The 26,095-nt window shown below is 49.1% G+C and overlaps 6 protein-coding genes across 9 annotated transcripts; 1 reads left to right on the top strand and 5 right to left on the bottom strand.

Annotated features, from left to right (window-relative positions):
* Positions 1-4,744: 4,744 nt before the first annotated feature.
* LOC117592632 (myb-like protein AA) lies at positions 4,745-8,396 on the bottom strand. 2 transcript variants are annotated; one of them, XM_034286573.1, is made up of 2 exons: positions 8,100-8,396; positions 4,745-7,596 (listed from the first exon to the last, which is right to left on the bottom strand). In XM_034286573.1, the coding sequence occupies exon 2, from the start codon at positions 7,563-7,565 to the stop codon at positions 5,010-5,012; it is 2,556 nt and encodes an 851-aa protein (XP_034142464.1). In that variant the 5' UTR covers positions 7,566-7,596; positions 8,100-8,396; the 3' UTR covers positions 4,745-5,009. The 2 variants fall into 2 exon arrangements, with proteins under 2 accessions (XP_034142464.1, XP_034142465.1); XM_034286574.1 differs by lacking the exon at positions 8,100-8,396 and adding an exon at positions 7,660-7,681.
* A 570-nt stretch (positions 8,397-8,966) lies between these two features.
* Positions 8,967-11,215, bottom strand: LOC117592635. The gene is made up of 3 exons (XM_034286577.1): positions 10,760-11,215; positions 10,068-10,412; positions 8,967-10,005 (listed from the first exon to the last, which is right to left on the bottom strand). Exons 1-3 carry the CDS (start codon positions 10,946-10,948, stop codon positions 9,208-9,210), a joined length of 1,332 nt encoding a protein of 443 aa, XP_034142468.1. The 5' UTR covers positions 10,949-11,215; the 3' UTR covers positions 8,967-9,207.
* A 250-nt stretch (positions 11,216-11,465) lies between these two features.
* LOC117592628 (protein mahjong) lies at positions 11,466-17,651 on the bottom strand. 3 transcript variants are annotated; one of them, XM_034286564.1, is made up of 11 exons: positions 17,110-17,650; positions 16,908-17,058; positions 16,031-16,843; positions 15,689-15,961; positions 13,497-15,623; positions 13,304-13,424; positions 13,144-13,241; positions 12,720-13,082; positions 12,208-12,268; positions 11,903-12,139; positions 11,466-11,842 (listed from the first exon to the last, which is right to left on the bottom strand). In XM_034286564.1, the coding sequence occupies exons 1-11, from the start codon at positions 17,511-17,513 to the stop codon at positions 11,838-11,840; spliced, it is 4,653 nt and encodes a 1,550-aa protein (XP_034142455.1). In that variant the 5' UTR covers positions 17,514-17,650; the 3' UTR covers positions 11,466-11,837. The 3 variants fall into 3 exon arrangements, 2 of the variants coding, with proteins under 2 accessions (XP_034142455.1, XP_034142456.1); XM_034286565.1 differs by having other exon boundaries at positions 11,903-12,127; XR_004574558.1 differs by lacking the exon at positions 11,466-11,842 and having other exon boundaries at positions 12,052-12,139; positions 12,208-13,082; positions 17,110-17,651.
* Positions 17,652-17,774: 123 nt separating this feature from the next.
* Positions 17,775-18,741, top strand: LOC117592642 (protein TEX261). Its single transcript, XM_034286585.1, has 3 exons — positions 17,775-17,931; positions 17,998-18,299; positions 18,362-18,741. Exons 1-3 carry the CDS (start codon positions 17,862-17,864, stop codon positions 18,581-18,583), a joined length of 594 nt encoding a protein of 197 aa, XP_034142476.1. The 5' UTR covers positions 17,775-17,861; the 3' UTR covers positions 18,584-18,741.
* On the bottom strand, positions 18,721-19,755 carry LOC117592640 (ribose-5-phosphate isomerase). The gene has a single exon (XM_034286583.1). It carries the CDS (start codon positions 19,659-19,661, stop codon positions 18,819-18,821), a length of 843 nt encoding a protein of 280 aa, XP_034142474.1. The 5' UTR covers positions 19,662-19,755; the 3' UTR covers positions 18,721-18,818.
* A 3,733-nt stretch (positions 19,756-23,488) lies between these two features.
* Positions 23,489-24,003, bottom strand: LOC117592647. The gene is made up of 2 exons (XM_034286591.1): positions 23,922-24,003; positions 23,489-23,861 (listed from the first exon to the last, which is right to left on the bottom strand). Exons 1-2 carry the CDS (start codon positions 23,933-23,935, stop codon positions 23,603-23,605), a joined length of 273 nt encoding a protein of 90 aa, XP_034142482.1. The 5' UTR covers positions 23,936-24,003; the 3' UTR covers positions 23,489-23,602.
* Between the last annotated feature and the right edge of the window lie 2,092 nt (positions 24,004-26,095).

Below are 26,095 nucleotides of genomic sequence, written 5' to 3'. Positions count from 1 at the left end.
TGGACTCGAACATGTTTCGATTAATGATCAATGAAGCGGGCTCAGGACACCTTTTTCGATCAAATATGATGACGCAATAATCTGTGAGCATTTCCACTTGTTCTCCTTCATAGGAATACAGAATAGAACAACTGAAACTCATTCAACATCATTCTAGTACATTATACATGCCAAAAGAATTATCTGAGTTTTCTGCCATGCCAAAAAAGTGAATTTATTTAATTTCTTTTCTGAAATCAAACATTTATATTTTTAGCAGTAAGCCGTTGACATGCATCATCAAAGGAATAGGTAGACATGCCTACAATATTTTGGGGCATAGTGAAGGTGCGAGATGCAGCTTGTAATGCTTAATCGGACACGAGCAGCGCGACCCTGACATTGAAGTCCGCTTTTAGAAAGCCAACAAAAAGCATTTCATTTGTTGCTCTAGCAGCGAATTCCCCCAATGCTATAAATTTGACTTTTTCGTAGTACTCGTACTCTATGCCAGGCATGCGCCACTCGGCGGGATTCCAATTTATTCGATTTATCTAGATTCGAGATGCTTTGAGAATTTACGGGTTCGCTCTTCTCTTTTGATGTGGGGAAGACGAGACGTCACCGGTTACCGGAACAATGGCCACGAGCCCTCGCCGTGATCAGAGCTGGCGCTCCGATGACCGAATCTTAAAATACGTTTCCGCATTGGTGGGCGGGTCTGGGCGGCTTTAATCGGTTGCCAAGGCGAGCCAACGAATGTTTGTCCCTGACAAAGACAAAAGTTTGCTGCGAACTTTTCAGGGGCAATCGAAGTGGCCACTGACCACGTACCCACATGCCATCAGTGTTCCAAACGGGTCTGCGGCCAGCACTGACCACGCCAAAATGTGTGCCCCGATTCCCAGCTGTTGCCAGCTAGCGGGGATGTGGGCTGTGGGCTGTGGGTGGGTTCAAATATTTTGGGCCGTTGCCAAATCAAAAATGCCGGCAAAATGAAAAATGCCATCGCTGCCTTCATGCCTGCCCCGGCGGAAAGAGTGAAGACCCTTTGGGAATTGCCCGTTTACTCATCGGTTTAGCCCATCAAGTGTGCAACATGTAGCAAGGGTAATCCCTTATTCTATCCTTAACCCAGTTTGTTGGACATCCTTGGAACCGTTCGTTCAGCCAGCACGCGCCACAAAAAAGTCATGACCAAGCGAACGGCATGTCCAATGTCAATGTGGCAGATGCTGAAGACTGCAGTCGAAGAAGAGGCAGATCGTGTGCCCCAAATTAAAGTATATACATACAGTCTGTATATAGTATATAGATGACTTTTTTTTTTTAATGAAATTCTCTTTTTTCGAGCCTTGGTATCGGAAATGAAATGAAATTGCGCCGCAAGCAGAACAAGAAATTCGGTCTCCTGCTATAAATATTGCCTCGGTCCGCAGCCAATCTATAACTGTACGAGTTATATAAATATTTGAATAGCATTAGCATTTGCACGGATTTATGTGTGTGCCTCCGCCTCCCGCCGACTGTGTACATACAAATATGTACAAATGCATGTAAATATGTACACATACTAGCATTTGTCGCTGGGGGATATGTAGATCAAGTTTAATGTAATGCCAAAGATAAGCGAAAGCGCTTACAGAAATACAAAGGGCCAGAAACGACGAAGTGGGAATTCCCTAACCTGCAGAGTTGATCCACAACTACATGAATTCCACAAGCGGTTACTATAGGGCATGTACCCCCCAAAGTTCAATCAAACTCTTTGCACAAATGTGTCGAGAAATAATGTCCAGAGAGACAAAATGCGTTGCGCGACGTGTGAATTGCAGATTCATGATGTTTCCAAAGCAAAACAAACGGAATGGCAACGACTGGGACTGGGAAGAGCAGAATTCTGCATGCCCTACCAATATGAGAGCGGAATATCGGGTGGTCTGGGAATTCCCTTTCCATGTAAACAAGTAACAATGTTGATTGCTTATGGCCTGAGTAAATGAAAGTATGATTAAATGAATCACTGGAGACACACGTAGCCAGATTGGAGGGGGAAGCACCATTAATAAATACTGAACAAATTAAAAACTGTTAGGAAATAGATAGAAATTGACAGAAATTTGAAAGTATAGCATAAGTACCCTTTGAAAAAGAGTATTTGACTCGAAATTCGCGAGTTAAGGTAGCTAAGTATGGGCATTATTTGCAGAGAGTCCGACAACAGAAAATAAACAATATTGTTATTCTTTTCAATTGCGTCAATGGGCCAGGTGCGGGGTGTCGACAACAAGTGTTTGCCTGCCTTACTTGGCCCTGTCCGCCCGTCTGGCGCACTGTCTGCCCATATCTGTGTGTGGTCGTTGTCCGGTCTAATGTCTGGGCCGTGCCGGCACTCGGGGCAACAAATTGCATCGATCATAATCTACGATCGGATCGGTAAACAAAAATTGTACGGCCAGAAGCGTTTCCCCGTCAAGTCAGACGTTTTTCGCTTTCGGTTTCTTCCGGCAGACGAACGCTGAATACGTATTATTTCTGATGTATTTACCCCTCTGTTGTTTGTTTACTCCAAGTCGGTTTAATGACACAAACGGAGAATTGTAAACGGGGAAACAAAGTTCGGAACGTGCAGAGGAAATGTTCTTTGAAGTGGATCCATGGCAGTCCTATCATTCAGCATGGGATGAATTCTTGCAAATCAGCGGGAATATTCCGAGCATTACAAACAGCACAGCCAACGCTGCTGAGAACCATAATTCAATCGAATAATTGTGGAATTTACTCTCAGGCACTCATTGCCCGCTGGCCTTTACAGAATTTGCCTAATTGCGTTCTAATTTCGGCCGCCTCACGGCAAAAGGATGGGAAAGAGAAATATTTACCAGAGGTTACGATTCCCGTAAATATCACATCAGTAAAAATGAAATTAATTTTCTGTTAAAAATTCAGCCGTAGCGTGACTAATGTCGCAGGTGACGTGACGTCGTGGGAGCTCTGGCACCCAGAATGGTTCGTGTCGCCCATGTATTTATGAATTATTTATAGGACAAAAATGTGTGTTTATTCAACATTCTATGCAATTATTTCAAATACCCCTAGAGAGAGCGAGAAGGAGCCAAATCAATTAAATTTGATATCATTTGGCAACTGTTTATTTTGTGGTTGCAAAATAATTTATGTTCAAAATACTGGTGTACATACCCCACTCTAGTGCTGACCCGACAGCATCCATACAATTGCCCCTTTTCGTTTTTTGGTCCGTGGCCAAGTGTTCCCTCTGCCAGAGAGGCTTCAAAGTTCAAGGACGCCTCCAGTCGAGGATGGCAGCAGGTGCTCAAGGCGCACAACAACCAAATAATGTAGAAAGTAGTTTCGGGGGAGACTAAATCCCATTTGCATGGACATAAAACTTTGGCATGAGTTTAAAATTTAAATTATTACGAAAAATCAATATTTACTCTCTCGCCATAATTACTACATGCGGGAGGGGGGGCGCAGGGATTTTCCGCCAGTGGAAAAATCGTACTATGTAGCAGCTGAGCAGTAGAGGCTATCTTATCACTCGACACTCGGCGTCGGGGCTGCCATAAATAATCTGAATGAATAAAATGAATTGACTGGAAGGCGATTTTCACTGTCCGGCTGCTATACCGTTTTATGACACTTGCAAGCTTATTTGCTAATTAATTATCAATTTTATATGACAGCCAGAGACTTGAGATTGCGCTGGGATAACCAATTAGTCGAGAAAATCCATAATGTCTCTGAAGTTTCCACTAGAGCTCCGGAAGCGCCGATGCGCAGTACGCATTAAATGACGCACAAAAGGGAAACCTGAACCCCCAATTTGCGACTTGGTTTGGGTTTCTGCAGCTCCAGTTTCCAGTCTCCGACTTGGTTTCGGCTTCAATTGCGTCTCTTCGGTTTGCATAGCTACATATGCCTGATATGTAATGCTAATTGCTGATACAATCTCAAGCCCTACCAGACACTGGCACGTGGCACGTGGCACTTTGGATCCAATATACCATGGACCTTGACTTGATTGTGATTCTCTTTTGATCGGGTTTGTTTTGTTTTGCTACTGAGTCTGTTTTTTTCCGGGAATGGCATAGCAAACGAACAAAACAAGACTCACCAGACAACAAGAGGATTACAAATTTGAACAATAATAACTCTTACATGAACGTGTTACGATTTGGAGAGATAGAATAGTAAAAACGTTTCTTTTTTTACACAAATTGTTAATTTATTTGTTATGGGGTTTGTTAAAACCGCTTTCTTCTTATCCGTGTTCGATTAATGCCCAACAATTAAAACCAATAGCCGACAAAGTTCTAGCCTAAAATGCCAGTCTGATATTCCCGGAAAAACAAAATAATAATAATAATAAAACAAATACAATTAAAAACAAATCAACTGACACAGTCGCAAAATTGACCTTTACATTCAGTTAGCTTTCGTGCAGGATTTTGGAATTAGTGGGATGGGAGGGTAGGGGATAGATCTGCCTGTTCTTCAAGACCTATAGATGGGATAAGCTTTCATACGTGTGTGAACCATATATGGCCTTTAAAATTCATTCAGGATCTGCCTTGTATGCATGTGTTGTACATGCAGTAGTTAGCTTTGATAGATAGAGAGGAGAATTTGCCTACGATAAATGACCTTTACATTCAAATAGTTTCCATACAGCATTACGGAAAAAAAGGGACGTGGGATGGGATGCTTGGATATGTGTGGGCTGTGGGATCTTTCTGTTCTGCTTATCTAAACTTTTGTTTTGTTTTGTTTTCGCTTACAAAATTCGAGTTGTGCTTAAGGGCTACGATGTAAACAAGTTCTACGATAGAAATCTAGGATTGCAATATGTGTGGGGGCAGGGGGGCTTGGCGTGGAGTGCTATATACTAGTACGACAACTAATGTGGATAGTACAAAAATATATATATGTATAGGTATATGCATAATCTATATGGTCTAGAGGCCGAGCAGGCATTCGGACATGCCTACTGCGGCATACTCCGCGGGCTACGCCTGCGTCACGAAATAAACCTCGCCGGAGGAGCCGACAACAACAGCATGTGTGTCCCCGGGGGCGCCAGTGCCGAGGCCCCCGGGGGCAGCGGCAATCATGTTGGACATGTCGGTGCCATTGCTAACGATGCTGACCGCGCCACTGAAGGCAGCGTTGCTATTGCTGGTGTTGTCGCTTATCTGCGCCTCGCTGTGGTCTGTGTTCTCCACGTGCTGCTGCAGCCCGTCGATGCTGTCGTAGAGGGTGGAGCACTCCCCACACTTGTAGAAGGGATCGATCACGTCGGGATGCTTGCGCTCCACGTGCCAGCGCAGGTTAGCGGCCGACGAGAAGTTCTTGCGGCAGTTGGAGACGCCGCAGCAGTAGGCCCGCTGCTGGTGCGTCTGCCGGTGCCGGTAGAGGATGGCCTTCGACTTGAACGTGCGATTGCAGATGGTGCAGACGGGGGTGTTGGTCTCGGCGTCGTGGGTCTTCATGTGCATGCGCAGCATGCCGGGGCCCTTGAAGCTCTTCAAACAGATCTGGCACTGCGGCTGCTTCTTGCAGTTGGCCCGAATCCAGTTGGTGTGCGAATGCATGTGGTTCTGCAGTCCCTTGAACTGCCGGAACTCCGTGCTGCACAGGTGACAGACATACCGCCCCGAGCCCAGCGGGGAGGTGTGCTGCTTGATGAACTCCGTCACCAGATTGGCATCGATCTCGTAGTTGTCGTCCGCTCCGGCAGCGGCTATAACGCTAGCTGTCTGCACCAGTTGTCGGGAATTGGCGGCCGCCAGCTTGCTGCTGATGGCCGGCGGACTGCTCTGATGATTGCACACCTCCAGCGTGACGCCGGATGCCGATGTGGACGTCGACTGGTTGCCTCGCTTGGCCCGCTTGGGCGTGGGACTGGGGGAGCTGACACTCAAGGTGGGGGTCCCCATATTGTCGTCTGTCGTCGCCTGGCTGAACTCGACCACTGCGTTCTCCAGGGATATGCTTTGCAGTTCCATCCCCTCCATGTCGTCCTGGTGGTGCTGGTGTAGCTCTACGTCATCCGCATCCATGAAGGCTTGCTCCATGTCGGCACTGCCCTCGCCATCGGTTGGTTCCAGGAAGGACTGCTCGAGGTCCCCACTGGCATCGCCGTCTGGTGGCTCCATGATGGCATAGTGCAGCTCATCGTCCATATCCCCGCTCAGATTGTGCTGGTCCGCTTCGTCTGTGATGTACTCACAGTCGGGCGTTATGGTCTCGTCGGCCTCCTCCATTAGGTCCTCCTCTTCCAGCTGGATTTCCTCTATGATAAATCTATCCTCATCCTCCTCGGTCTTCAAGTCGCTGTCTTCTAGCTGCTGCTGGTCCAGTTCATCGAAGTATTCGGGCTCCTGGCCCTCACTTTGGGTCAGGTCGTCGTCCATTAGTACCTGATGCTGGTGGTCCTTCAGGAATTCCTGATGCTGGTCCTCATCCAGGACGATCGTCTCGAACGATTGACCCTTGCCATCCATGCTCTCATAGACCTCCTCGAATTCCTCGTCTTCCACGTCGCAGCCGTCCTCCAGGAGATGCACATCCGCATCTTGCAGCGAGCCGGGTCCGTTGCCCATGTTCACCGGGGATGTGGTTGTGGTCACTGTTGTCACGCCCGTGGGAGCCATACTCCTCTGCGGCACCAGCTGGACTAGCTGCAGCGTTTGCGTGCCGTTCGGCTGTTGGACTATCTGCAGGGTCTGTCCGTTGGGCGCCTGGAGGAGATGTGGCAGGAACTGTGCTTGCTGGGGACCCCCATTTCCATTGGACGCTCCGTGCGGCGCAGTGCTGATGATTTGCGCCAGCTGGGGGGCCACGATCTGGGCAGTTGTGATGAACTGGCCGTTCGGCAGCAGGATCTGCTGGGGCATCGCCCCGGCGGATGTGGTCGAAATGAGGTTGTGGGTGGGGGCTTGCTGGAGTGTTGGCAGTTGGATTTGCTGAAGTTGCTGCTGCAGCGTGGGTTGCTGTGGCTGGATTGGTGCCGGCTCTGGCATGAGCTGCACCTGGGCAGGGGGTGACGCTGTGGCTGCCTCCAGGTGCCGCAGCTTGATCTGTCGCGAGCCTTTCTTCAGCAATGGCTTCAGCTTGGGCTTGCTTTGGATGTGCTGTTGCTGTTGCTGCTGCTGCTGTTGCTGGGCCATTTGCTGCTGGAAGTGATCGTCTAGATTCTGCTGCTGCTTCAGCTGCTTCTGCAAGAGCTTCTGCTGCTTGCGTTCTTGCTGCTGCTGGTGCTTCGCATTGGCCGCCGACTGCTCCTCCATCGCCATGCGCACAGTGAGGCCTGTGATGTATTCACGCAGCTCCTTGTCACTGCGCTCGACGAGCGTCTTGAAGGCGTGGTTCCGGCTCACAGAGTGGACGCACTGCACACAGATCTTGTCGGGCCAGCCCTCCGTGGGCACTATCCGCACGCTGGTGCAGTCCATCAGCATCTCTGGCACCTTCTCGCTGAACAGTGGACGCATTTCCTTTCGCTCAGAAATGCACAGGCGACATATTTTGTCCAACTCCAGAGCTTTCTTGCGGTCCATCATTGATTAAAGCAATTGAGTCTTCAGAGGGATTCTGCAACAAGAGATCTATGTGAAAAAACGCCTACAAACTGTGTGAATCATTTCAAAGTGGCACCGAGTACGGGTTTGCGCAGCCCAATCTGTTTTATATTGTCCCTGGTCATTGGTATTGCCGTCTGTGTATCACTTTTCGCGCCAAATTTCATTAATTAAAAATGTAATCAATGGTCAGCTGCGAATTCCTGCACTGTTGGGCAGCTGTTAGGAAACAACAGCACTGTTAAGTGCCGTTTATTAGTGGTCTGGTAGCCCTGCGGCCGCAACTGGAGCGAGACAGAGACAGCCATACTGTTATACACAATTTACCATCTTGGTGTTGGTGTGAGCGAAAAATCCTATTTTCAGGCACAAAAGCGAAACAAATACATAATCTTTGGTTTTGGGGCCCAAATTCAAGAAATATCTAAGCAGCGCTTTCATTCACCTGCTCCCGTACTTGATGCACACTCCACTGGAGATTTACACACGCGTAAATTGTTGTTTTGATGCACTTACCAGCGTTTTATTTATATAATTTTCGTAGCTCGCACGACATTCAATCTAACAATCCTCAAATATGGCCGCGTCACACAATTTCTGCATATAGTTCACACATTGCTGTTTAGTTTAGGTTTTCTGTTTTGCACTCACAGCACACCGTTTCAAAATATTGCCACACCACAGGATTATTCTGGTGCAAGTTAATCAAATATCTAGATATCCAGGCGGGGAATGGATTTAATACAAATTTAATGAATGAATTTCCTATTTCTTACTACCCAACCTTAATGTCTCTGTCTTTCTCTGTGTGTGAGTGAGACGATAGGCACACGCAGAAATATACCCTCTCATGTTCAGAAAATACCGTAAATATACCAAGCTAGAAAGGCACTAACCCACTTAGCTGCCTATGTTTGTACAGGTGAACCACTGTCCGTAAAACCGCAGAAAATAATTCGGTTGCAAGTTCTTATTCCAGATTTATCCTTCACCTTTGCTTACAAACCCAAATGACCAGCACATCTTTCACCTGAAAACTCGTGCGCCTATAAATGGGTATTTACTGGTGGTCGAGAATGGGTTAATCATTCCGGTCCATGTTCGAAAATCAAAATTCTCGATTTTAATATTCGACTTAACATTAATATCTGCCTGGAACTCTCTGCAATGAACATGCAGTTTAAGCACATAGAAGAATCAATTTTATAGAAGATTTGCTGACTTGGCGGACTCCCTTCAGCTGGACTTTTTAGAAAACACAGTTAAAGCCGGAAAGGTCAAGGTTTTCTTACATGCTAACTACACGTTAACTACATTTGCTAAAATAGTTTGGTTTTCCACTTACCCTTCCTTGCAATCACAGCCCAATGCACAACTAAACAATTTAGATTCGTGTTTTATTCATTCTTTCGTCGAACCAGAGCACAGCGCGGACCATGTAACGCACATCACCTCTCGCACTTACAGCAGCACAAATACAAATACAATTAAATAATGATTGGGAAGGAATATAGAGCAGTGCCAGTATATGTCAGCGGGGTTGCCAGCTCGTTTGTTTCAAGTGACATTGAAAATTAATTTCTGGAAAAGCGGTCGAAATTAGCTTATATTACAATTGATTGGTTCAGGCTGGTGGCGGGCTTGTGTTGGCCAGATCGTACTTCTGCCTCTTTTTGTTCTTTCTGCTTTGGGTGCGAACGATGAGGTACACGGCGATGATCACAGCCACGGCCAGCAGAAGGCAGGTGACCACAAACCAGCTGTAGAAGCTCGGCTCATCCTCGTTGTCCTCTGTTGCGTTGTCCCATTCGGTGAAATTGGTTCCAGATTCATTCAGACTGAGTCTCGACAGATGCTGGTCCCGGAATAGTGAAGCCTTTACGAGATTGTTCGACTCGGGAGCCTCAAAGGCGGGCTCCGTGTTGTCAATTCGCACAAAGGTGAGCCTAGCCCCGCTTATTGGCTGTCGGTAGCGCCGCAAACCGTTTCCATAGTACTCGTAGATGTCCGCACTGAACTCCCGGTGCTGGTCCACCCACTGACCAATCACCTGCACTTTCACTTCACTCCTGGGATCCATGCTGCGGCCGAAGTACGCCTTCTGCTCTACGTCCAGGCCGCCAACACCGTCGGCATCAAGCTCCAGGACGGAACCACGATGCTCGAACAGCAGGGGGAGCTTCGTGAGGTGCTCATCCTGATAAATGCTGCTCGTGTTAAGGTGGATCTTCTCCACAAACGCATAGTTGATACTCCCATAGATGGGCTTGCGCTCGCCACTGGGGTTCTTCAGCACGCTGTCGCCCAGATGCATCTTGTAGCTGTTGGTAATATTGCGCCAGGGCATGTAGGTAATGTTCCTCAATTGGTACATCAGAGGCTCCAACTCAACCAGAACGTTGATGTTGTCCTCTAGCCCATACTGCAAGATGCATTGTAAAAAAGCTTAGAAGCGGATTGAGCACGAATGTTGGTGGCACTTACAAAGTTATCGCCGAATATCATGACCACACAGGTGAAGAGATTATCGGAGACGGCGTTGACCAGATCCGTGTGACGGAAGTGGCACAGCTCCGTCTTCTCCCGCTCCACGTTCGTGGCCTTGGCTATGTAGGTAAGACGCTCCTTGGGATTCAGTTCGGGGGCGTAGAACTTGAGCATCATGGAGTAGGGCACCCAGGCGAGCACGGAGCTGGCAGCATTGCTGCATATTTCGTCCTGGGAGCCACGGCCGCTCAGCTCGCCATTGTGCAGCTTGAAGAAGTGATGATTGTCCCTCTTCACTGTCGTGGAACCGTGGTCTGTGCACATGGTATCGATGAAGCTCTCCTGCGGATTAGCAAGCAAAGATAAAGTAGTGAAGAGGCAACACATGGATGTTCGTCAATAAGTTGCCCTTATCTAGCCAATTCGCCATTATCTTCTTATCGTCAAGCTAACTCAATTTGGCAGACACTCGCGCCACTTGACGAATGATCTATTACTCATATTGGCATTGAAATTGTCATTTAAGGATGTAGCTAAATCAAACACGTTTTCAACCAATGAGTGGTCATCGTTTGATTGATCCACCATTTACGGCAGGGACAAAGTTTGAAGCTTACACACAGAACCCGTACTATGCAGCTGAACTAAACCTATAGTTCAATTGGTACTCCCATGGATAAATGGCTCACCTTTTCTTTGGACGTCAACGTTGTGGCCGTAATGTGGCACTTTAGATCCCTTTCAGTGGGTATGACCACATGGCGATCAATATCGGCGAGCAGCAAGGGCTGCGTCTCTATGCAGAAATGGGGGTGCTCCTCGTACGCCGTGCAAAGCGTCAGCGAGGTCAAGAGAACGATTATTGTTTGAATAAACATTTCCGCTGTTCAGTTGGCGAGAGTTCTTGCAATCGATCGAAACGCTCTCTATGGCTGGCAAATCGTAACTAAATTTGCAATTTTAAAGTGACAGCTTTGCGATGGACGACTATTCGAGCACAACACATTCAACTTGACCGCAAAACATCAGCAGCCACGATAAACGCCTAGCCGATCGTCCGAATATATCCATATTTATCTACTGATGAAGGATTTTGCCGAGATTCACTACGATTTTTGGTGGTGCGAGAGTTGAACGAAACACAATTGATTAGCGTCACACCAATGCCAATGAAAATTGAGCAAGGCATGCCACGGCCCGACCGAAGGGGAGTTCATTTCCCAAACTTGGAGCCCCACCATCGGCGATAAGATAAACGCGTCGCGATGCAAGTATATGTGGATAGCTCTGATTAGGAGGACGCTTCTCTGTTGGTGTCACATTCTATGTTTGGTTATGCTCCAGCGAGGGGTTCACTACGGACAATACGCGTATGCTTAATGATAGCTAACAAGATTACACACGAATGCGTTTAATAGAAAAATTATACATCATTTATAGCTTTGTACAGTTGAAATTGTTGAACAATATTCGTTTGCTTACAATTTATAGATTGGTTTCTCACAGACGGTTTTGTGAAGCAGATTTTCGATTACAATTGAAAGTGTGGGCTTCTTTAACGCTCGTTTTCTTATGCTTTTTTGTACAATTTTCAAACACAACATAGTTTAAAGTTAACATTCTACACACTAGGATTAAGACTATTGAAGATTTGGATTCCTGTTCATTTCGTGCACGCTGCGTTTAGAATGGGGAAAGAAGCGACGGCACACGACACGAGACGAGACGAGACAGTGGGAGGAGGAGCAGGTTGTTGGGTGGTTATACTCAATCTAAGGATGGAGAAAAGACAAGCCTTATACGAACAGAATCTAGAGAGTACGAGTTATTACCATCACTGCTGCCATCGTCGAAGACGCTATCGCCGAGCTCCATATCGATGTCGTCATCACCGTCACCGTCACCATCACCATCGCCGTCATCGTCCTCATCATCATCGTCATCAGAGTCGAAAAGATCGACTATATCATATCCATCATTATCCCCATCATCCCCATCTTCATCGTTGCTCGAAGAGTTAAAATTACGAAGCATCGGAAATTCCAAAAAATTCGGACCTAGAGCAAATGCTGAATGAGTGAGAGACAGACTTGTTGTAGCACCAACAAAAAACACAAAATATATAAAGAGAACTTACTGTTTTCGGAGCCCGTATCGGAGCCGTCCTCATCAGATTCGGGCACCTCCTCATCATCTTCCTGCAAGCATAGACATAATATTTAATTCAATATCATCCATACGCCGCATTAGAGCTCTGAGATCGATGGCAGCGTTGACGCCGCCACCGCCAACTCCAACTCCGTTGGCATTGCCATTGCCATTGCTATTGCCACCCAGTGTACGTGCTCGCCGTCGCACTCCAACAATTGAGCTGTTGGGTGCATGCTGGCGAGAAAGATTTGGACTTGCGTTCGAGGCGGGACTGTCCCGGTGTGGCCGCGGGTTATTATCCAATTCGTTGTTGGCACGAAGCAATGCACTTTCTGGCGCACCGCCACCGACACCGGCAGGTGGGCGCGACACATCATCAAAGACACGAAGTAGAGCTTCGCCAGCATCGCCATGGGCACGTGGGGCATGTGCTGGTGCCTCCGCCTCGGCGCTGTTGCGTCCGCCCACCTCGTTGGCTAGATCCTTAACCGCACGCACCTCTTCCGACCGCTCGTTCTTTTTCACGCCAACCGCATAGATCTTCACATAAGTCTCCTGCTTCGATTCGTAGCCGCTATAGTCCTCGACCACGGCAATCAGGCTCCCGTTCGCACTGACGCTCAGGTCATTGATGTTCCGTTTCACGTCGATGGTGGCTATGCTCGAGTAGTCGTAGGCGTCGAGCACGTTGAAGCTCGTATCATAAGTGGTAGTCTCCATGTCGTGGTCCCTGTCCGATCCCAGGCTGGCCCCATAAATCACATGCATGGGCGAAAACGTGCAATTCCGCTGATCCAGCACTGGCACCGTCTGCAGCAGATGGAACGTTCGCAGGTCCCACACCTCAGTGTTGGATATAATCTGTGGAAACGAATATAATATCGTCAGAGTCAATGCGAGTTGAGTGGGTTGGTTACGCTACCTCCAGGCAGTTTGGATGGAACACTCCAGATATGCACTGATTGAATTTGTCAAACTTGTGGATCTCCTTGCCGGAACGCACATCCCAGAGCACACCATCTGAAACAGAAAGACAAATCAATTGAATTTTGAACTCAAGCAAGGGCTCCCCTAGCACTCACCCGACAAAACCAGTTCGTCTGTGCGGCAAAGCGTCGCCCGGTTCTTGGTATACTGGTTGGGTATGGTGGGGGTGAAGGTGGACAGCTTAGAGCCCGTATTGATATCGAAGAGCGTGGCACACTGCAAAGAAAAAGGAGAGTAAGAGTTGGTTTTTACTTTAGTTTAGGGGGTTGGGGCTTTGACTTTACTCACCTCATTCTGTGTACCCAAGAGACGATCCTGCGCGGTCTGACTGAACTCGCAGTAGGTGACATCGGATAGGGTTAGCTTTGACTTGAACTCATTGTCCGCAATGGACCATAGGATGCTGGTGGGAGTGCGCCAGAAGCTCGACGTGATGACCAAATCCCCAGCTCGATTCGCCTTTATCGCATCCACGCTGAAGTTGTGACAGTTTGAGTAGAACTGCTCGACGCCGTCGTTCATGTTGAAGACCCGACCATCTCCCTGCTGGGTGCCCACAATGATGTACTTGCCCACGAGGTCGCAGCAGGTGAACTCCAGATCCTCGTACTCGGCCGAGCGTATGGTGCGCCAGGGGGAGAAGTGCGTGTGCACATACCGTCGATCGAAGCGTCCCGTGGTGAAGCCTGCCTGGGTGCGGAAGTGTCGACTCGTCAAATTGTAGTTGGAGCTGAGCAGGCGGCTGGGCCGTGGATCGGGGCACTTGTGCGGCTCGTACAGATCGAACTGTGGACACGTCGTCACCGGGTTGTTGCACAGCGAATGCTGGTTGGTTAGATACTCCGTCACGATCGTGTTGAGGGTCACCCGCTTTGGGTATAGGGGCACCGAGGAGGCAAAGTCTTCCGGCAGACCTACAGCGCTACCTCCGGGCTCGGCAATCTGTTTCTGTATGGATCGGCTCACAGAGCTGATGGAGCGTTCAGTCCTCCGTATCTTGATTGGCGTCTGAACGGAGTTGAGGCTACTAAAGTTGGGTATGCTGGCGGTGGAGGTGCTGGCGCCGCCGTACGGTGAGTCGTCGCCAAAACTTCGATTCAACTCGCCGTTCGACATGATGGCAGCATTCACGTCCTGCATGCGGCTCCTCAGGCGACTCCTGGAAATGGAGCTGCCGCTGGAGAGAGCTTTGTAGTCGAACGGCGACTGATGGAAGCTCCTCGTGGTGGGGGTCTGCAGCGGCAGTCCCACCTCCCGCTGCAGCATCTGGGCCGTCTGCGAGAGGCCCTTACTCTCCAGGTGCTCGAAGATCAGCTGGTAGAGCTGCTGCTCGTTGTACTGAATGCGGGTCTGGGCAATAACGTTCGCCTTGTGCATGTTGGAGAGCGACGGATCCAGCGGATTGTTCAGCGCCTTGTTCTTGCCCGACACTCGCTCGAGCAGCTCGAGGGCGTACTTCTGGAAGATCACATGCTCGGCTCTCTTCTCCTGCAGAATGGGATCCCGCATCAGGCACTGCAGCTGACCGCCGGCGAACAGGGGAAGCTTGCTGACAATCTGCCTAACACGGTCTGATCTGGCCAGACCGGCCAGAGCTCGGCAGGCCATTCCTCGGATGCAATCGGCGTCTGTGATGGGTCCCTTGGTCTGCATCAGCGAGAGCAGCACCACAATCCCATTGTTGGAGCACACAGACTCCCACACCTTCTCGATCAGCTCCTCGGCATACTTGTGGTTGGCCTTGTTCTTCCTGGAGGAGTTGCCAAACTTGATCAGGCTGTTGCCGCTGTCCTTGCGTATGATTGGCGAGCACACGCAGTGGCAGAGCACGGCCAGAGCAGATTTAAGCACTTCGGCGTCCGAAGTGATTTCTCCAGCTGCAGCTCCCAGCACCGAACAGAATCCCGAGGTGGTCGTCTTGTCCAGCATCTGTATGCGCTCACAGAGCACCACATAGACGCGGGGAATCACACAGCACACACTGAGCGCATCCAAGGCGGAGCGAACCGTTTCCGAGCGTCCGCTGTTCACCCAGTCGTAGCTGAAGGCTATGATTCGCAGCAGCATTGAGATCCCGCCCAGCTTCATCAGCTGGTCGACGGGCTGCCAGTGTCCGCGTATCGATGTGTGCTCCTGCAGCGTTCGAATCTGCTCGTGCAACTGGTCGAAAGTGAGTTTGGCCGCCACAGTGGGATTCTGGTTGAAGTAGTGCGACGACGAGGGCGAGGAGGAGGTCGCATAGTGCTGCGACAGGAAGCTGTTGTACTTGAAGAAGAAATGCGCCTCCATATAGCGCTTGAGGGCCACACAAACATGTCGCACCATTTGGCGGGAGGCGCACTCCACATCATCGTTGATATCCGAATCGTTGTCGCTGTCATTCTGGCTGGGATCCAGTATCTTCAGCACGGATATCTGCAATATAACAAGAGACTCAGCCAATCTGCATGCCCCAAGAGAGAGATTTTAAAGGTACTTACAACATTGTAGAGCTTACGGAGACCATCCTGTGCATCGAACTCGTCCAGTATCACCTTGAACTGGAAGCTCAGACTGAAGAACATGGTGGCATGGCACTTGGAGGAGTCGTGGCAGCGACCCAATATCCACAGTGCGTAGCGTACCAGCTCCGAGATGAGGGGCCGCTGCATGCTGCATATCCTCTCCATGGCATCCTCGCAATACGCCAGATAGTAAATGGCAATCGACACGCCCGTGGTGGCCAGGCTAGGTCGTGGCACTTTAAGCAGCAGCTAGATGGTATAAAGATCGATAAATATCTATTAGATATTGTCCAAGAGCCTCAGGTTATATTCACTTACCTCCAGGCCGCCGTGGGATATAAACTCTAGAGCGAATTTCTTGTGGCACAGCAAGGAGGCCAAGTACTTGAGCACCTCGTAGGCGAGGCAGGTGTCGCGGCGATCCAGGTTCTCCAGGTAGCCAAATATCAGCTGCATCACATTATTCTCGAAGGCCATGGCCAGGAACTCCTGATACTCGCCGAGGCTGGTGAGGAAGCGCATGATCAGCTTTTGGCTGGCATCCGCCGTTGGTGGGTGCAGCGGTATGTACATCCGCTTGTAGTAGCGCGACTGAGAGAAAGCATCGCGGCTGTTCTCGAACAGAATCGACATGTTGGAGGCATCCCCATGGTTGGAGCTCGCAATGCCGCTTCCGTTGTGCTGCGGCGACTGCGGGGCCGAGGCCCCGTTGCCGCAGGCCATCCAGCAGAGCAATCCGCCGGAAGCGCTGCTCTCTGTAGAATAGTTCAGCGCCGATGGATGGTCCGCTGTGGCGCTTTTGCTTATGGCAAGCAGCATGTGCAGGCGCTTGATCATCTTGGGTACCAGGCGCATGTTCTGATCGCGATAGTTGATGGCAATGTCGCTGACCTCCATGGCCTCGGCCAGCAGCCCGGTGGCGTAGCTCTGGAGCGGCTCGATGCTGTCCTCGGCCCAGCTGTAGATGCGATTGATGGTGCCATCGTCGTTGGCTGTCTGGAACACGGCAGTTGTCTCCAGACCCGGCATAATCTCCAGAATAAGGCGACATGCCAGGATGTTCAGCTCCAGCGAGCTGCGACTTATGGTCTGCCGGCTGAAGTAGTTCTCGCGCAGATAATCGTTCAGCAACTGATTTGTAGACAGCACAAGGAAATAAATGAAATGCCAAATATTAATTAATTGCTTTTCTCACCTTTCCCATGAAGACATCTTTGCGGAAGAGCAGCTTGAGAAGCAGCCCATATTGGCAGCTGGGATCGGCGCGATATGGATGCCTCGAGTCCAAGGGGTCCGGATCCTTGCGCATATAGGCGTCCTTTTCGCGCTCAAATATCTCCGCCAGACTGCAATTTGTTCATTAATATTTATGAAGATTTATTTATTTACTGGCTTACCTCTTCAGTGTGGGCACGGGATCGTAGCCACTTTGTGTCTGCTGCTGCTCCCACCGGTCGATGATTTGCGTCAGCTCTTTCTTGGTGGACGATCGCCTATCGGCGGCTGTGTCTTCCTCTTGATTCGCAGAGGCATCTTCGGCGGCGGGGTTGCTGTCGCTTTCATTTTCGTTTTCGTTTTCGTTTTCATCTGCGGCTTCTGCCTCGCCTGCACTCATGGCATCCTCCTCGGCATCTGCCCCTTCCGCTGCTGCCTCCTCATCTTCGTCGTCTTCGCTCTGGTATGCAATTGCCACAGCTTCGGCCATCAGAGCGGCCTCAGCCTCCGTCTCGGCTTCCCCATCAACGGCCTCTTGCGCCGCCCCAGGCAGCGCCTCGTTACCGTTTTCACCGCCCTCTGACATAGTCAAACTGGACAAGATGTGAAAATACGTTCAACGCTCACCAACAGATTCACAGCACTCGCAAATTTACAATTTAGTTCACTTGCGAAAATAAAGCGTGCGGCATACCACGCGCTCGAACCAGTGTTGCCGCGAATTTATCGAACAAATATACCAAAATAATATACCTTCACTGAATTTGGACATCAAAATAAATAGAAAAGTGACCGTCAACTGTCCCTTTAAACGATACTATCGTATTGTGTCAGCCATATCGATATAGTATCAACAAATCCTATTGTTTTGTTTTGGCGGTGTCCCATCGGTATTATATTTATTTACCAATTTATATAGAGTGCTGTTTATGTAATGGGGTTCCTGTACATACTGGGATGGATATCCCTTGGCATACAGATCACGTTCCTCACCCTGTCCATAGGTGAGCTGCTCTAACTGGTGTGACGCCCATTGCTCGTGTATGTTGACGTTTGCAATGTTCTTCCAGTGGCTGGACTTTATTACTTGGCGGAACTAGCGGAAGAGTACACGACACAGGCACGGCGATGCATTCTGTTCATGATCAGCTTCACCATCTTTGTGTACATCATGCTGATGGTGTTTGAGGACTTGCCCTGGAGCATGCTGCTGTGCGGCTTCGTGGCGCAGGGCTTCCACCTATCGATAATGGGTGGCTTCCCGTTCATAAGGCTGCTGTCGGTGCCCTTCCTAGGATCCCTAGTCATGCTGGTGGTCAATCACTTGCTAGCATTTCAGTATTTTACCACCGTTTATGTGCCTTTCACGCAGGTGAGTGCCGTCTCGGCGTTGGCTTGAATTGAAACACTAATCATTATTATTATCGCTTTTAGGTGCTTGCCTACTTTACCATTTGCATGTGGATCGTACCCTTTGCACTGTTCGTCTCGCTCAGTGCCAACGACAGCGTCCTGCCCACGGTGAATGAGCAGAGCCGGCGGAGTCCGGACGTCGTCAGCAATTACTTCTCGCGCAACAAGAAGCAGGGGCTGCTCTCCCTCTTCAACTATATGAAGGAGCAGCTGCTGCCCGCGCGGAGCAAGAAGGCGTTTTAGAACATACATAGGATACATACATACATGTGTGTGCAGAGCGGATTGTGGAATGTGGAATGGTCTAAAATCTAGCGTAGTTCCTTTGGTTATTTATTTTTTGTACCTATGTAGAAACCAGACAGACAAACAAGTATACATCCATGTGTAGATAAATGCAAGGTGAAAATTGCTTTATTTATGGCCAACACTGCTTAATATTAATCTAATCCCTGTGAACAGTAGTAGTGGGCGGGATTTACTTTGTCTGCGCCTTAACATTGCCATCGGCCATGCCGAAGTAGCACTTGTGGGCCATGTTTACGAAGAGGCCCGTCTCCAGGACGCCGGGGATCATGGTGATGCCGCGATTCACCTCATCCCAGTTGTATTCCCGTTTGGCAACAAACTTCCAGTCGAGCAGAAAGTTGCCATTGTCCGTTATAATGGGTCCAGCCTTCACCTTGGCCATGCGCAGCGACACCTCGCCTCCAAACATTGCCTCGATCTGCAGCTTGATGGGAACATAGGCCATCGGCGCAACTTCAATGGGTACACCGCGGCACCATTGCTCGCCTAGGCGCGTCGATTGCTTCGTGTAGTCGGCCACCACAATGAACTTTTTGGCACAGGACGCCACTACCTTCTCCTGCAGCAGGCAGCCACCGCCGCCCTTGATGCACACCATGCGCCCGTCCACCTCATCGGCTCCGTCTATGGCCACATCGATGTTGGGATTGCGATCCAGCGAGCCCAAGTTGAGATTGTAGTCCAGTATGAGATGCTGTGCCTGGTAGGAAGAGGGCACACAGATCAGGTCGGTCAACTCGCCGTCCTTCCACACACGCTCCGCAATGCGCTGCACAGCGAACACCACCGTCGAGCCACTGCCAATCCCCAGGATCTTGGTGCCCTCCGTCACCCACTCGTCGACGGCGGTGCGTGCGGCCTTCTTCTTGGCCTCGTCCAATGAAATCTCGTCGGCCATGTTCCTTGTCTGTCCACAGAGTAAAGCTGCACCCAAGAAAAGCTGCTGCGCGTTCAGATGATGCTGATAGAAATGTGGTCGCGAAAAACCTCGACGAAGTAGGCCCAATAACATGTGGTGGTGTTGGTCGTTACACTGGCGTCCCCTCGGGTTGAAAGTTTAAAAACTTCAATGTCAAGTCAAAAGCAGATCTGGATTTTAATACGCGTTAGGGTATTTCTGCTTAACAGCGGCAGGTCTGTTAATGCGCTGTACGGCTCTGTTAGCTGTGGCAATTTGAAATTTAGCGCGAATGTTAAAAATTTCTGAACATGTGATATATATTTGTTCACTTTTGGGCATACCTAGAAAAGAATGATATGGATACAAATTTTAATTGGCTTTCACTTGGCTTTGAAGTTCCTTGAGATACTGGGAGTAGTCATAGGTAACCACCTTGGGTGCAAAGAAGCCACCGAAACCAGGACGACCCTTATGATAGATGCCCAGGCCGGCCAGAGGCACAACTGGATGTGGCACAACCTCCTGCGGTCAGGTGGTACGCGTCCACTGCCAGACACTCCAGAGAGGACACGTTAATGGCCCCGCGGGTCATGAGCTCGCCCTGCTGCAGCTGCAAGTGGAAGACACGATTAATCTTCAAGAAGCGCACACCTGTTACCACCTTGTTCGCCATGAAGTCTGAGAGCGAGTCGCGCAGGTTAAAGTAGCGATCAGAGAGCGGTCCCCCGGCTCTTCGCACAGGCAGAAGCAGTTTGCGCAGCGCCAGAAGAGATAGTGAGACGAGGATGAAGCCGTTTCAGTGGCCGTCACGCATTTTCCGCTGGAGCTCTTCCGGCCGAAAATCGGGCCATCAGGCTGAATGTAATCGTAGCGTCGCGAGGAGTTCCTCCCGGAAGGGCAGACCTGCAGCTCCGAGTCCATGCCGCCGCAGTTGTAGAGTTTTCCGTTGCACTTCGGCAGCTTGCCGCAGAGCTGCTTATCACCCTTGTAGCAGCCATTGGAGCGAGTCTCATCATAGTCGCCACGGGTGCCCCAGCATGACTGGTCCTTGCCCAAGTTGGCCTCGTTCTACACGTAGCTCTGAAGGAGTCGCGTAACCCGGACACGTGCTTTTCCTTGCCGGGATCACAGCGCCAGTAGACACGTCCGCTGTCGGCCATCACCTGAATAACAACCCTCACGGAGGCGTTCATTCGGCAAATTTCAGCAGCGTGCCGGCCTCCAGAGAATCCTTGTGCTGGACATAGTCACTCAACTGTGACCACGTTCAGCTTGTGCAGCAGTGCAGACTGCTGGTGAAACTCCCGAATCAGGGTTTCGATGGTAAGAGCAGTGCGAAGGGATTCCATTTGCTCCAAACTACGGATGTGGACATCCACCTCCTCGATGCTGTTCATCAGTTGTTGCTGCTTGTCATGGATGCCGTTAACCGGCAGGGAGTCTACCACATCCCAAGTCTTCAATATCGCGTTGGTCACATCTCTGATCATCTCTACAACCTCAATGGCCTCGTTAATTGAGGGGGATCAATAGGATGGTGGCAAACACCATAAAAACTTTGAGTCGCATCGTGTATCCGCTCTGGAAGGAGATAAATTAAATGAAACTCAGCAGATTATTGTGGCTCATGCTTACTTAAGCTTATTGGCAAATGTTTATGTATAAAAGAAGGAAAATAAAAACAGATAAGCGAAAATTATGTATGTTTATGCCACCGGAGCGCACTGCTCAGTTTTGCGCTACAAGAATGAGTCTGGCTAGTCTATCGATCTCTCGATCGATATAAATATAAATATATGTGTATGTATGTACATTATATGTTATATCTTTAACATATGTATGAGTGCATTTGCGGGACTCGTTTTAGTTAGCATGGCCTGTTATCCCACATTCCTGTAGCTAACATTCTCTTTACAGCACTAAATGGATTGTTGGGCGCATTCGTGCGATTTCATTTTCCAAAAGCATTAACAAAGCGAATGGCAACAATACAGAACTATTTTTAAAAGTTAAGCGCTAGCCACGATAAAGCCAAAAAATGGCAGCAAAAGGAATGGAAAGCATTTAGTTGTGACTTACTGCAGGACGACTACGACGACGACGACGACGACGACGACGACGACGAAGGCGACCAAACGAAAGCCATAAAGGGGAATCCCCACAAAAGGTTGGTGGCGCCGTTGTTGCATTCTGGCTTATGTATGCCCGGAATATTTGAAGAAATTTAATACTTTTAGTGCACAAAGCAAAGCTGTTGGGCATTGCCATTGCGATAAAGCTGAAAAGCAGCAGAGCACAATTACAAAGGTGATTGCAATTTCTCTCTTTCCAAGTGGGAGTAGAACGGAGGCGAGTGAGATAGAGAGAAAGATGGGAAAACTCGTGTTAATGGATTTCACTTTTTAAGAAATAAATTACTATCTCTGGTCCGAAGGAAGCCAGCCAGACAGTGGCTGGCAAGTGGAAGAACCACCGCAAACAGATTTCCATGCTGTTTGCATGATTGGATAGGATTTTGATTCATTAGCAAAGGAGCAGCCCATAGTCGGGAAGGAATCGAATGAAATAACCCACTTGGGCGTGAGCCAGAGCTTAAAGCAGAGCTGATTACGTTCGCCAGCCCAAAAGATCTGCAAATGCCTATCATTACACTCCCGTAGTAAATGCAGCTCTAGTTTTGGCATGTGAGCATGAAATAGGTGCCCAAAGTAAACAGCAATTAAGCGAAACAAAAGGCCGACCGAGGGCAAACAGAAGAGAATACAAAACAAACTCGTACTACTCGTATATCAGGGGCAGGGGAGGAGCGAAAAAAGGCAAATGCAAATTGTTAATTAAAGAAATGGCATTGTTTAATGCGCCCCATGTGGCATGTTCCGGGCCAACACCTGAACGGCACAACCCTCAATTACGCGGGGAAAAACGACAAAAAAAATGTGGCAAAGAGCAAAGGGGCAAATGGACCTGCAGCGACCCAGTTGCAGCCCTACACTGACATCCATTAGAGCAGCCCCGCAGCAACTCAATTGGGGAGGAGGGAAATTGGGAACAAAAAATGCATAGACATGGAAGGCAGGACCAGAGGGCTGGACAGGGTCTCGCTGCTTCTTTTGTGAGAATTATGATTCTCTGGGCTGATGATGACAATGTTGGGAACTGCACCGAACGACTTTCCAATGGGTGCGATTTATAATTTGATTAGCGCATCGCTGAATGCACACAGAAACGAAGCAGAAGGAAGGGCGGGGAGGAACGGTCGCGTCGAATCGCGTTCAAAAGTCAAACGGAAAGTGCAGCCAAGTGCACTCAGCGCGAGATGGAGACGAGAGATGAGAGCGGAAATCGGCACAGAATCCAAATCAGAATCGGGCACCATTCCCGGTCCTTATCTCATCTACTTAGAGGCGGCCCAATGCAAAATGGAGCGGGCCATCACACTCCGTTGGCTGACAATGACAAATGATGATGGAGCAGAGGACCAAAAGACTGGAGGACCAGAGCACTGGAGGACAAAAAGTTCTCTCGCTTTTGGCTTTCAATTAATTCGGGCAAGGAGCGCTTTTATTGAGCCTAGGCCTTGTAGGCTCCTGATTATCAGTTGTGTTTTGTCCAAAGGAACGAGAATGACGGGAAAAACAAGAGACAAATAACCGAGGAAACTGCGGAAAAAAACCATTCACAAATCTCCACCGTTCTAAAGGGTTTTTACCCGACCACAGACACAGGACACAGGACACAGAGGCAGACACAAAAGCGACGAAATTTGCCTGCCATTCATTAAACAATGAACAACAAATCCGAGCCGGGGGGGCGTGGTCGTGGCGCTGCCTCCACATAGATAGATTAATGGCCGCAAACAAAGCCGACGAAATCAATTTATTATATCGCCGACAGTTGACCGCAGGAAAAACTGAGAAAGTGAAACAAAAGCGGAAGTCTTGCGGGGGGGGAATCCATGTATAACGAATAAAATAAATTTAATTCTGCAGCAAGTGGAGAGATCTCGCCGAGATGCGACAAACTAATTTTGGAATTTGGAAGAGCAGAAATGCCTATAGCTTGACCTTGCGCAATCCATCAGGTGTGCAGCATTTGTAGGAGTCATCGATGCGGCTCAGTCCCAGGCGCGACAGTTCCTCCTTCTCCCAGTCACGCTCCTGGGCAAACAGCTCCTCCATGCGCTGGCGTCGTGTCTTTGCGATCAACTTCACGGCGGTGCTTAGCTCCAGGCTCATGGGCTTAACCAGATCATTGATGATGGGATTGTTTGAGGAGATCAGCGACGAATCGCGGCTGTTGAGCAGCGACAGGCTGCGCAGGAAGAGGATTTAGACAGCTAATAAAGGTTAATCCCCCCATTTAGGCACTCACAAATCAGCAGGCATCTTGAATACTTTTACTCAATGCCTAATTGTTCAAATACTGTTGTATCCCCTCAGACAAGCTTATCTAAGGCTGCTTGAAGGGAACGATTGACTGGTAAAGGAAGAAAGATTAGCCAAGTGAAGTGGCGGATTGACACTCGGACAGCATTTAACACTCTAGTGGTGGTCCATCAATTGAGCTAATTAAGAGGAACAGCTACAGGCTGGCGGATAAGTGGGTTAGATATAAGTGCAAGCCACAGCATAGATGTTAATGAAGATGGAAAAGATACTAATAAATATTGCCAGCCAAATGAGGCCACACAACTCCCTTTGGAAAGTGGCCAAAAGTGGCCAGAAAAACACTCTAATAATCCCCAAAATTGGAAAGCGACGAAAGGCCAACACAAATCGTTGGGGCATCCAGCTACACCGAGACACTATCAAGTCAGGTTCGGATGGGAGTGGAGCAGGGGGGAAGGAGACAGTCAGGTGTGTAATTGCAATCCGAATTGGTCAAGTGTAACAATGTAAAGACGCCTCGCCTGGCCACACACAGCACCTTTTGCCAGCCCAGGGAATCAATTTGATCCTTGAACTTATGCAGCCAGCAGCCGCTGCTGCTGCTGCTCCTACAACTGGGGAGTGGGGGAGGTGGCAGCATTGCAGTCCGTTTTGGGTAACAAAATCAAATTGCAAATTGCAACTGAAAATGTCACGTGCATCGACACATTTTTTGGAGGCAACTTCTGTCTCCCTGTGTTCCTTTGTGCCGGGCCAGACCGAGCAGAGACCGTGCAGAGATGTCGTGACATTTGGTCGAGCACAGCGCCAGTTTTGGGCTGAGCCCGGACATGAAGAAAGGTTATTGCAATAGTCCCCGCCAAAGCAATCAATGGACGCCAGACATGAACTCCCCGGGTGCATGTGTTGGAGCGGATGGCACGGGCACGGGCATGCACCTGCTCTCTGTGCTGCACTCATCGCAATGGGTGGCAGGCCCCCATTCATTATGTTGACCACGCTGTCGCATTTGCTACGTGATATTTTGCTAACTGCCCCGAAAATGGAGAGAATGGAGCCGTTGCCGGTACTTTGTCCATTGTCATGGCATAATCCTCTCCAGCTGCGACTGCGGCTGCCCGTCAGCGATGCCAAATGTATCGACTACACACAGCGGTCCATCAGTCGTACTCCTATTGATTATTTCAATGCATTTTGTTAGCGCTAAATGTCTTGGATTTGAATCAGAATTTTCTTTTCTTTTGCCACTGTTTTGGGCCACTCAATGCTGTGCACTAAGTGTTCTCCATCCCCGGTGATGTGTGCAGTTCATCGAACTGTTGTGCTGCCAAAGTTTGCCCAATTGCATTGCCATTATAATATACAAAGTTATGGCAATGTCTCTCCAGGGACGGAAATCACAGCCGGAACACTGCAGCATCAGAACGAAGAGTTGCTCGGGATTCGGGATTTGTATGGGGAGTCCGTTGTGCAGTGGAGTCCATTTCAAATTGCAAGTAAATAAAGCGTCTGGGCAAGCAGCAGCAGCTCCTCCCACGCCAGAGTTGAGTTATGGACGTGCTGGGAGCAGCAACCGAAGCGTATACAACACTCGGAACATCGAGATGGTTGCCTCCGAAGACGTCGGGCAGGAGCTCTTGCAGGGGCCAACTACCGCCCGGGCGGTAAAGTAAATGTGCAAACATTTATTTATGTGGCCTGCCATGTTGCACTTTAAAGCACACCGAAATTGCCCCCGATTCGGGGCGAGAGAACAGATCCTGTTGTGCAGGACAACAAATGACATTGGCAGCAAGAAGAGTTTTAGTTTGTTTTACAAATGCAAATTTCAAATTGTTCGGAAATTGCATAAACTGCCACACTGATTGAAGTTGGAAAGAAATGTTTTGGCCAGGGCAAACTGCATATAAATTCGATTTTGCGGCAAACAAAAAATAACTCAAATATACAGCTAACAAATACCGAATCGAAGAGCTGAAACTGCATTGATTCAAAGAAAATCACATAGAAAAAGCTGTTCTACTTTCTCCATCTGGTGGTGGCCCCACCAGAACAACACAATTTGTTGACTGCAGTCACATTTCAATTTTAATGAGCACACGAGGGAGATGGAGAGAGAGGGAGAGGGAGAGGGAGAGAGAGAGCAAGAGGTCCTGC

Source organism: Drosophila guanche, unplaced genomic scaffold (genome assembly GCF_900245975.1).
Source record: "Drosophila guanche unplaced genomic scaffold, DGUA_6, whole genome shotgun sequence".
In the NCBI taxonomy this organism is placed as follows: Eukaryota; Metazoa; Arthropoda; class Insecta; order Diptera; family Drosophilidae; genus Drosophila; species Drosophila guanche.
This window is presented reverse-complemented; position numbering and strand designations above follow the sequence as displayed.